Source organism: Brachyhypopomus gauderio, chromosome 3 (genome assembly GCF_052324685.1).
Source record: "Brachyhypopomus gauderio isolate BG-103 chromosome 3, BGAUD_0.2, whole genome shotgun sequence".
NCBI lineage: Eukaryota > Metazoa > Chordata > Actinopteri > Gymnotiformes > Hypopomidae > Brachyhypopomus > Brachyhypopomus gauderio.
The window spans coordinates 160,646-172,500 of NC_135213.1; the positions used below are offsets into that span (position 1 = coordinate 160,646).

Consider the following 11,855-nt stretch of genomic DNA (forward strand, 5'->3'; position numbering starts at 1 on the left):
ACGTCTATAATCCGCACCTATAACTCGTGGCTATAACTCACATCTATAACCCGCGTCTATAATCCGCACCTATAACCCGTGGCTAAAATCTACATCAACAACCCGCACCTATAACCCGCACCTATAATTCATGTCTATAACCTGCATCTATAACCCACATCTATGACTTGCATCTGTAACCTGCACCTATAAACCACATCTATGACCCTCACCTATAACCCACATCTATGACCTGCATCTATAACCCACACCTATAATCCGCACCTATAACCCGTGGCTATAACCCGCACCTATAACCCGCGTCTATAACCCACGTCTATAACCTGCATCTATAACCCACACCTATAACCCACATCTATAACCCGCACCTATAACCCACACCTATAACTCATATTTATAACCCACATCTATAACCCACACCTATAACCCACGTCTATAACCCGCGTCTATAATCCACACCTATAACCGTGGCTATAACTCACGTCTATAACCCGCACCTATAAACCGTGTCTATAACCCACACCTATAATCCACGTCTATAACCCGCGTCTATAATCCACACCTATAACCCGTGGCTATAACTCACGTCTATAATCCGCACCTATAACCCGTGGCTATAACTCACATCTATAACCCGCGTCTATAATCCGCACCTATAACCCGTGGCTAAAATCTACATCAACAACCCGCACCTATAACCCGCGTCTATAACCCACACCTATAACCCACGTCTATAACCTGCATCTATAACCCACACCTATAACCCACATCTATAATCCAAACCTATAACCCACACCTATAACTCACATCTATAACCCGCACCTATAACCCACATCTATAACCCACACCTATAACCCGCGTCTATAATACGCACCTATAACCCGTGGCTATACCTTACATCTATAATCCGCACCTATAACCCATGGCTATGACTCACGTCTATAACCTGCACCTATAACCCGTGTCTATAACCCTCACCTATAACCCACGTCTATAACCCACGTCTATAATCCGCACCTATAACCCGTGGCTATAACTCACGTCTATAATCCGCACCTATAAACCGTGGCTATAACTCACATCTATAACCCGCACCTATAACCCGTGTCTATAAAGCACACCTATAACCCACGTCTATAACCCGCATCTATAATCCGCACCTATAACCCGTGGCTATAACTCACGTCTATAACTTATGTCTATAACCAGCATCTATACCATGTGTCTAGAACCCACGTAAATATGCTGCACCTATAACCCACCCCTTTAACATATGTCTAGAACCTGTGTCTAAAACCCGTGTATATAACTAGGTCATTCATACTGATCAGAGGGTGTGTTTACAAGCTCAGACAGGAGTCGGACACACACACACACACACACACAGGAGACGAACAGGCTGACACAGACACACACAGACACTCCTGTTATTATCACGCATATAGTAAGATCCAGTGAGTGAAATGAGACGGAATTTCATTACCTATCCAGCTATCCCTCTCCTACTCTCTCTCTCACCCTCTCCAACTCTCTCTCTCTCGCCCTCTCTTACTCTCTCTCTTACTGTCTTAGTTTCTCTCTGTCTTTTTCTTTGTCTCTCTCCCCTCTTTCTCTCTTCCTCCCCCTTCACTCTCTCCCTCTCTCTCTCCCCCCTCTCACTCTCTCACTCTCTTAAAGGTAACTCTAGCTTGATATGACCTCAGAGGTGACACGGGCGAGAGTGGGCAGGGTATGGGGCAGTTCGGGGACAGGTTTGGGGTGTTGTGGGGTGTCCCACGGGAGAGGGCTGTACTGGGGGCTGGAGATATGATCCAGTTGGCCCATTTGCCCCAGAGACATCAGGGCAGTGAGAACGGGGCCGGCTGTGGGATGCCATTGTGCTCCAGATGCATTGTACTGTCCTGTTCCCAGGATCCAACTTCAAACACTGTGTTTCCGTGCCAACCAGGCTGTTGTTGGGCTGTGCTCGTGGGACAGGCACGGCTGTGGAGGAATGGAGGTTGGAATTTCAAGGGCCTCACGTGTTTTTATACTGCCCCACAATCAGCCAGTGGTTGAACTTCAGAATGTGGTATGACACAGTGGTTGCAAACTACTGACTTCAGATCAGAAGATTTGCCTCAAAATGGCCAAGTGTAAGACTGTGTGGGCATCTATATTTACCAGACAGGGTTAGGAGTGTGTGTGTGTGTGCGTGTGTGTGTGTGTGTGTGTGTGTGTATGTGTGTGCGTGTGTGTGTGTGTGCGCGCGCGTGTGTGTGTGTGTGAGAGTGTGTGTGTGTCTGTGTGTGTGTGCGTGTGTGTGTGAGATTTCAGTGTGACTCTCAGCAATTGCACAGTCAGATCCACCAACACAAACTCGTTTTACTGCAGTCAGATCCAAGCAATACAAACACGTCACTGCACAGAGTAAGATATACCCAGCAGCAACACATTTCACTGCACAGAGTAAGATATACCCAGCAGCAACACATTTCACTGCACAGAGTAAGATATACCCAGTAGCAACACATTTCAGTGCACAGTCAGATCAGAGTCGCTACACAGAGTCAGAGCACAATCTATATGCCTATATAGCCCCTATGTAACCCAGGATTAAACAACCCTGAAGAATCTCCATAGGAAACACCTGACCAGTCTATAGCTGTGTCTATCTCCATGGGAAAACAAGTATGACAGGGCAGTGGTAGCTCAGTTGTAATCTTTGAGTATTCAATAAGTAATCTGAACGTTACCAGTTGAAGGCCCTGCACTAAGGTACCTCTGTTAGGACCCTAAGCAACGTCCTTAGCCATCAATTGTTCAAGGTGTATTCAGCCATAATTGTAAGTTACTTTGGATAAAATGGCTAAATGCCATAAATGTAATGTAAAAAGAGTACTCAGTGAGGTCTATGGCTGTGAAGAAACTCCATAGGAAAACACCTGTGACAGGTCTTTGGCTGTGCTGACTGTGGTGGTTTAGGGTGGGAGCCTCACAGTGTTCTGTGGCTTCGTGAATCTCACGACCTTCATTTACGTTACAACACATTCACAGTAATTCCCAGGATGATCATGGCCAATGTGCAGTGAGTGAAATTTTAGACCACTGTGGATGCTGTGTGTGTGTGTGTCTGTGAGTGTGCATGCGCGCATGCACTGTGGTTTGTGTGTCCACTGGCACTGAAACTTAAAGTTGTGCTGCAGTTTGTCCCCAAAAACATCACAGACCCATAAACATTACAAACTCATCAACATCACAGGCCAGTCATCAACAACAGATTCATCATCAACATTACAGACCCATCATCAACAACATTACACTCATCATCACCATCACAGACCCCTCATCAACAATATTACAGATCCATCATCATCAACATCACAGACCCCTCATCAAGAACATTAGAGACTCAATATCAGCATCACAGACCTGCCATTAACAACACAGACCTGTCATCAACAACATTACAGACTGATCAACATCACAGACCTGTAAACATTACAGACTCATCATCATAACAGACCCATCATTAACAACACAGACCTGTCATCAACAACATCACAGATCCATAAACATTACAAACTCATCAACATCACAGGCCAGTCATCAACAACAGATTCATCATCAACATTACAGACCCATCATCAACAACATTACACTCATCATCACCATCACAGACCCCTCATCAACAATATTACAGATCCATCATCATCAACATCACAGACCCCTCATCAAGAACATTAGAGACTCAATATCAGCATCACAGACCTGCCATTAACAACACAGACCTGTCATCAACAACATTACAGACTGATCATCAACATCATAGACCTGTAAACATTACAGACTCATCATCATAACAGACCCATCATTAACAACACAGACCTATCATCAAAAACATCACAGATCCGTCATCATTAACATCACAGACTCATCATAAACCTTATAGACCCGTCATCATCAACACAGACCTGTCAACAACAACATTATAGACTCATGATCAACATCACAGACTCATCAACATCACAGACCCATTATCATCAATATTACAGACCCATCATTAACAACACAGACCCATCAACAACATCACAGACCCGTCATCAACAACATTACAGACTTACAATAAACATCACAGACCCAACAACAACATTACAGACTCACCACACAACATCTCAGACCCGTCATCAACAACATTACAGACTTACAATAAACATCACAGACCCAACAACAACATTACAGACTCACCACACAACATCTCAGACCCGTCATCAACATTGCAGACCTGTAAATCAACAACACAGACCATACAATATTACAGTTCCAGGATCCGTGATGAGTGCTGAATCCTAATCAGTGTTTGTGAACTACAGACCTAGTATGGCTGCATGAAACCTGCTGACAACTGATTATCAGCATAACCAGTCATGGCCTGGTGGTTAGGGAACTGGTCTTGTGACCGGAGGGTCGTGGGTTCGATTCCCAGACCTAAGACCATGACTGAGGTGCCCTTGAGCAAGGAACCTAACCCCAACTGCTCCCCGGGCTAGGGCTGCCCACCGCTCTGGGCACGTGTGATCCACAGCCCCCTAGTAATCACTAGTGTGTGTTTGTGTGTTCTGACTGCACAGATGGGTTAAAAGCGGAGGACAAATTTCGATTGGGGTGTAAAAATCACAATTGACAAAATATGGCACATTCTGCTTAAACAAATCTGTGGATTAAAATCTGCTAATGTGGAGGAGAGATGAAGTAGTATCATGGTGAGGGTGTTTTGGATGCTTTATGGAATATGTAGTGGCTGATTCTTATAACCAAGAAGATTCAGTCCAGACAAGGGAAAAATATCCCAAACATCCCATGTAGAGGCGAGTTACTCTGTTAACAATAGGTACGCACAATAGGTTCACACAAACATGCAGAATCATCCCCATCTAGTGGCTAGTATGTGGAACCTCAACTGTATGTGTTCCAGTAGCCCACCTTTCATCAGAGTGCCCTGGTCCCCCAGCATATCAGACTGCCTTGCCCCCCCAGCATATCAGACTGCCATGCTCTCCCAGCACATCAGACTGCCCTAGCCCCCCAGAATATCAGACTGCCATGCTCTCCCAGCACATCAGACTGCACATCCACTGCTGTTTGTATTCTGGGACATATTAAACTCAGTAAGTCATTGCCAAGACACATGAATCAGATTTATTTTGCAATGAGGGGATAAACCTTGGATCAGTGCTCCAATGTCAGAAGCATTTCATGTAGTATTTCATGCAGTATTTGATGCTCCGTTAAGATGATCTTTTTCATCCTGCAGTATCAGTTGATCTAATTCAGTTAAGCAGTACATATTTCGGATGGTATAACATTAGTTTGATTAATAATTAATGATGAAACAGTATACAGGGGTTGTAGCTTCAATGAAGCAGATTAATGCATTTAAGCTTGAACAAAATAATTGATGGTTCACTTCAGGAAAAAGAAGGTTGACCTACCACCTCTGGCCTTTAATGGTCATGGGTGGAAAAAATCAACTCCTTCACGTTCCTGGGGACAGTCCTGCAGTAGGAGAACAGCAGTGCTGGGTAAACCTGAGGAGATTTTGGTGTAACTACAGACTGCATGCTACTCTTTTACAGAGCTGTGGTACAAACCACAATGCTAACCATTTCAACATGTGTCTGGTATGGAATTCAGCAACACATTAGAGAGTGGTCAGAGAAGGCGGTGTGTACTGCATCTAATGTCACTGGATGTGGACTCCTATCTTTTGTCTCTATATACATCAGTAGGGTGGAAAAAGGCATTAAAACTTCATGTGGCTGGTTCACACCCTGCACTGGTGTATTTTTTACACGTTTATAACTGCTTCCAGTGGGGGTGAAAGGTCACAGAGCATCTTACACATGGTGTCTCAGCTCCATATAAGCGCTTCCACAACACCTCAGAATCGTAATGTTATTACATGTTCATTTATCTTAATGTTATGAGATATTCATGTATTTTAATGCCTTTGTCTGTCTATCCAGCTTTTGTCTGTTTGGCCTGGTGGTTTTGTCTTTTGTTCATGCCATCTAAGAATTGTTTCTTGTATGCTTTGTGAACAGCGACCTTGAGTATGATAAAGACACCTGGAAAACCCACTTAGGTTTGACCCTGTATTTCTGTCTCTGTATCTGTCTCTGTGTCATCAGCATTACTCATTTCACCTGCCCCTCATCTTTCTAGTGTAATATGTTGTTAGTGTAATATGTTAGTGTATGTTTTTAGAATAATATGTTGTTAGTGTAGTATGTTAGTGTAATATGTTAGTGTAATCTTTTAGTGTATGTTATTAGCGTAATACATTGTTGTTAATGTAAAATGTTAGTGTGATATGTTGTTGTTAGTGTATGTTGCTGTTAGTGTAGTATGTTAATGGTATAATATGTTGTTATGGTGACAGAAGCAGCATACAACGAGGGTGGTGCTGTGTGTTCTTTCATTTCCATCTCAGGTTACACAGCACGTTAAACGACAAAAGTAACGAAAAAACCAAAGCGCTAAACATCTAATTAGATGCACTCAAAGCGCGAGAGTTACTCAAACTTGGTGTTCAGGAAGATAATGCAGAGAGTAGAGGTCAGGCTCTGCACGCAGACTCACTCTGAACATGCACAAGGAATGCACAGCACTGAACTGTGGGACTTGTAGGCATTTAAGGAGTGACAGTGATTAGGAACAGGTGTGAAAGGTGATCAGTAGTCTGGGGGACTCGTAACTGTGAATGATGGGGTGTACGGAAGGTGGGGTGTTGGGAAGTGGGTGTCTCCCCTGTGGAGCTGGCCTACTGTGACAGTTGTTAGTGTAATATGTTGTTAGTGTAATATGTTCTTAATGTAATAAGTTGTTAGTGCAATATTTTGTTAGTGTAATATGTTGTTAGTTTATGTTTTTATTGTCATTTAATGTATTGTATGCAGTGGGTGTCAGCATCTGACTTCATCCCGCAGTGTTGTGTGCTATCCATTCATTAAATAAATGTTATACTTACGATATATGATCTCAACTGAGCATTCTGCCTTCACCTAGCACCTAGCAGTGTTACACGACGTTTCTCTCTAAACACTCTCTAGTATGGCATTAAACAACAGGACCATAACCTTTTGATCCACATGTGTGTGCACAGCCTTGAAACGAGTGGACCTTTCACCCATATGGGATGTTAACTTGGTAACCGATAGCTGGTCTTTAGAAGTGTTTGAAGTTTTATTCTAGCTATGAATGTTTCTTTATGAAAGGAAACAGAATAATATTTATAATCACACAGGTATCCATCTTAAGTTCACAGTACACAGAGTACGTTTTTTCTCCAGAATATAAATACACATAATTGTGAAGTCATTGTTGTTAGCCAACTGCATTTACCTGTTTCACTAACTTTTTTTTTTTACAATTTGGAAATTTGAAACATTACCATACATTCTACGTAAATTACATTTAAATTGTGTAAAATAATAATCTTCTTTCAGTCAATTCTTAAGATATAATCCGATATTTCAGTCAGTTTTTAAGATAGGCCTATAATATTGAACTTTATCGGCACGACTAGCGTTCCTTGTGAAAACTACATATCCCATGAACGACACTGAAACAGGAAACAGCTTGCCCACGTCAGCATGCCAAACGCTTTGTACACAAATATCACTTTTTACCACGCAATGTAGCCCGACAACTTTAGACAGCAGGACCAGGGTTTTTTATTTTATTTTTTTGTCGTCGGAGTATGTATTAAAACGTAAGATAACAGCTGTAATGTAGTATTCTGGCAGGTGAAACCTTGTTTTAAGGTCACCGTGTTGAGCTGTAATAGTAACCGTAAGCTAACGCTTGACTTAATGTGTACAGTGGACAACAAGGCGACGTGTCACTGTTAACGACCGACGTGATGTGTCATATAAACTTATTCATTCACTTCAACCATTTGACTGGACGCTGATTTGACCACTAGTGCTGTAACTTATTTCGCTAACCTTTAGTTGCGGTTTGGTGAAATTACTTATTGTATCTGTGAATTGTGTATATTTTTAGTTTCATTACATAACATATGCGCCCTTCGTTTAGGTGGCCTGCCGGTGTACTCGGTGCTGACGGGGGCGATGAGCGGCTTCGCGCTCGCCGTGGAGGTGGCGGTGGCGTCCGTCCTCGCGGTGCTGCTGCTCCACCGCTACGGGGACTTCCGGCGGCAGCAGCGCATGGTGCTGCTCGCGACGCTGTCCGCGTGGTTCCTGTGCTTCCTCATCGTCTTCACCATCCCGCTGGACGTCAGCACGGTGCGCATGCGCACCGCGCAGCTCTAACAGCCCCCAACACATCTACATACTCTTACTTTTTTGCCTTAGGACAGGGGTGCCCACAGTTTTCAGCTTGCGAGCTACTTATAAGATGACCAGGTCAGAAAGATCTACCGGGGTGGCGGCGAACGTAATTTGTTGAGCGGGGGGGGGGGGGGGGTGGCGAACGTAATTTGTTGAGCGGGGGGGGGGGTGGCGAACGTAATTTGTTGAGCGGGGGGGGGGGGTGGGGGGTGGCGGCGAACGTAATTTGTTGAGTGGATTGCAGATTGGCTACCGTGAATGTCAATCAAAATACAACCGTCAGTGCAGATGTGCGATTCATCTACTACTATTTTATGTGACGCGATCTACGCACATTCCTTCGCGATCGACCGACACTTCCTTCGCGATCGACCGGTCGATCGCGATCGACGTAATGAGCACCCCTGCCTTAGGACATGTTCGTGCTGTCTGATTTATGTTAAGCTCATTTTGAGTTTTATGGTTTAACTTCTGATTGTGTATGTATGTGTGCAGACCATATATAATCAGTGTGTGACTGACAACCTCCGGGTTATTAATCACTCTGGCCAGATATCCAATTCCTCCATTTTCCCCACTCAGAGGTAAGTGCAGTTGCACTGGTTTGTAACAACTTATACTGGACTGTTCTGGGTTAGTGTGCAAGGTAAAAACAGAGCTGTGCTAGGTTATATAAGTGTACACAAGGTTATACTGGACTGTTCTGGGTTATATTACCTTATACAAGCTGATTGGTACAGGATTATACTCGTATATAGCAGGATGTACAGTCATTATATTTGGCTGTAATGGGATGTCATGGACTATACTGGGTTGCACTGCCCAGTTCATCCCTGTATATGTTGTTGCTGTTAATGTGGTAATCCAACATAACCAGTGCAATGATTTTTAACACTGGGTGTGTTTCTGCAGGGTGGCTCAGGTGTGTCATAAACCCTGGAGTTATATTCCAGATGGGATTCTGCCGGTGTTCTGGAGAGTAGTGTACTGGACCTCTCAGTGTCTCACCTGGTGAGGAAACCTGTTCCTATATTTAAAATACACTTATTTAAAAATCCTTGTAGTTGGATAACTCCAGTGTGTGTGTGTGTGTGTGTGTGTGTGTGTGTGTGTGTGTGTGTAGGCTCCTGATTCCTTTTATGCAGTCATATGCACGTTCGGGAGGTTTTTCCATCTCTGCAAAGATAAAAACAGCCCTGATTGAGAACGCCATCTACTATGGCACCTACCTCTTTATCTTCTGCTCCCTGCTTATTTACGTCGCCATTAGTCCCCAGTGGCACCTCACCTGGTGAGTGTCCCGCCCACTGATACTAGACACACCAATCATAAAGCATAACGCACACGTCTGTCACACTCCAAATAAATCATAAAGGTATCTAGCACTTCCCAAACAATTTATGCGTACCCATTTCATCCAGTCAGAACCCATCATTCTCATGACCTTACACAATTTTGTGGTCTGTATCATGTCCTGTGATTGGTCGATTTCTCATAGGTATGATCTACGGACGATTGGCATTACAGCTGCCAACACCTGGGGGCTGTTCCTCCTTGTGCTGTTGCTAGGATACGGCCTGGTGGAAATCCCACGCTCCTATTGGCGAGCATCGTGCCATGGGCATTTGCTGGCCAAGACGTACTTCAAAGTAACCAAGCTGATGACTGAGAAGGCAGATGCAGAGGAGAACCTTGAGGACGTCATGGAGGTGGGGCTGTGGGAGGAGTGTAGGTGGGGCTGTGGGAGGAGTGTAGGTGGGGCTGTGGGAGGAGTGTAGGTGGGGCTGTGGGAGGAGTGTAGGTGGGGCTGTGGGAGGAGTGTAGGTGGGGCTGTGGGAGGAGTGTAGGTGGGGCTGTGGGAGGAGTGGAGGTGGGGCTGTGGGAGGAGTGTAGGTGGGGCTGTGGGAGGAGTGTAGGTGTGGCTGTGGGAGGAGTGTAGGTGGGGCTGTGGGAGGAGTGGAGGTGGGGCTGTGGGAGGAGTGTAGGTGGGGCTGTGGGAGGAGTGTAGGTGGGGCTGTGGGAGGAGTGTAGGTGTGGCTGTGGGAGGAGTGTAGGTGGGGCTGTGGGAGGAGTGTAGGTGGGGCTGTGGGAGGAGTCTAGGCAGGACAGTGGGAGTGGCTGGGACAGTAGGAGGAGTGGAGATGGGATAGTGGGTGGGGCTGGGACAGTGGGAGGAATGGAGACGGGACAGTGGGTGGGGCTGGGACAGTGGGAGGAGTGGAGACGGGACAGTGGGTGGGGCTGGGACAGTGGGAGGAATGGAGACGGGACAGTGGGTGGGGCTGGGACAGTGGGAGGAGTGGAGACGGGACAGTGGGTGGGGCTGGGACAGTGGGAGGAATGGAGACGGGACAGTGGGTGGGGCTGGGACAGTGGGAGGAGTGGAGACGGGACAGTGGGTGGGGCTGGGACAGTGGGAGGAGTGGAGACGGGACAGTGGGTGGGGCTGGGACAGTGGGAGGAGTGGAGATGGGATAGTGAGAGTTACAGGGCCAGTGATACGGGGGAGGGGTGAGGGTAAGCACATTAGGTGTATCATGAAATTGGTATTTAGTAGTACACTAACAGTACTGAGATTACTCACCAAAACTCATTTCAGATGTGCACACAGATTTGGACACTCACACCTTCTCTCTATCTCTGTCTCTCTTTCATAAGGATGTGAGAGGTGTTAATGAGACCATCAAGTACAACCATCCACTGAGAAAGTGTATTGACACCATTCTCAAGAAGGTCAGTCTACAGAATCTACGCCTGCATGTGCTCAATCGCACAAATGCAGTCTCACTCTCCCTGTTTCTCTCGTACACACACATTCTCTTATACACACACTGTCTCTTGGAGTATAGACTGTTTCTCTCTCATACAAATGCACACAGTCTGTATCTCTCTCTCTCCCACACACTGTGACAGAGCTGCTCTTTAGTCGTGGTCAGCGCTCCTGTTGGACCTGGGTTCAGGTCCCGGGTTGTGTGGCAGCCTTCAGCCTTCAACACACACACACACACACACACACAAGCGCACACACACACACACACACACACACACACACACACACACACACACACACACACACACACACACACACACAAGCGCACACACACACACAAGCGCACACACACACACACACACACACACACACACACACACACACACACACACACACACACACACACACACAAGCGCACACACACACACACACACACACACACACACACACACACACACACACACACACACACACACACACACAGCACTTCCCTCATCAGTAAATCTCCTTCCCCCAGTGTCCTGTGCAGTATCAGGAGAGGATGGGCAGGAACATGGATGACTATGAAGACTTTGATGATCAGAGGAACCCCTGTCCGAGCAGAACCAGCCTGGTCAAACTCCACAAACGGGTAACCAAACTGCACACACACTCAGAGTCCTGTGCTGCCACTCACACACCTGTGCAGACACTCACCAGCTATGGGCAGTTTTCAGGTGTCCAGGGTACCTGCGGGTCCTTAAAAAGTCTTA

The 11,855-nt window shown here is 45.8% G+C and overlaps 1 protein-coding gene across 1 annotated transcript in view; it reads left to right on the plus strand.

The window, feature by feature from the left end:
- The first annotated feature begins 7,625 nt into the window (after positions 1-7,625).
- lmbrd2a (LMBR1 domain containing 2a) overlaps positions 7,626-11,855 on the plus strand; it is a 14,927-nt gene continuing 10,697 nt past the window's right edge. The window contains exons 1-8 of the mRNA XM_076998679.1: positions 7,626-7,753; positions 8,080-8,288; positions 8,829-8,917; positions 9,246-9,344; positions 9,457-9,624; positions 9,832-10,042; positions 10,992-11,066; positions 11,621-11,734. Coding sequence (XP_076854794.1) covers positions 8,115-8,288; positions 8,829-8,917; positions 9,246-9,344; positions 9,457-9,624; positions 9,832-10,042; positions 10,992-11,066; positions 11,621-11,734 — 930 coding nt within the window. The 5' untranslated portion in view covers positions 7,626-7,753; positions 8,080-8,114. The remainder of the gene's footprint in view (positions 7,754-8,079; positions 8,289-8,828; positions 8,918-9,245; positions 9,345-9,456; positions 9,625-9,831; positions 10,043-10,991; positions 11,067-11,620; positions 11,735-11,855) is intronic.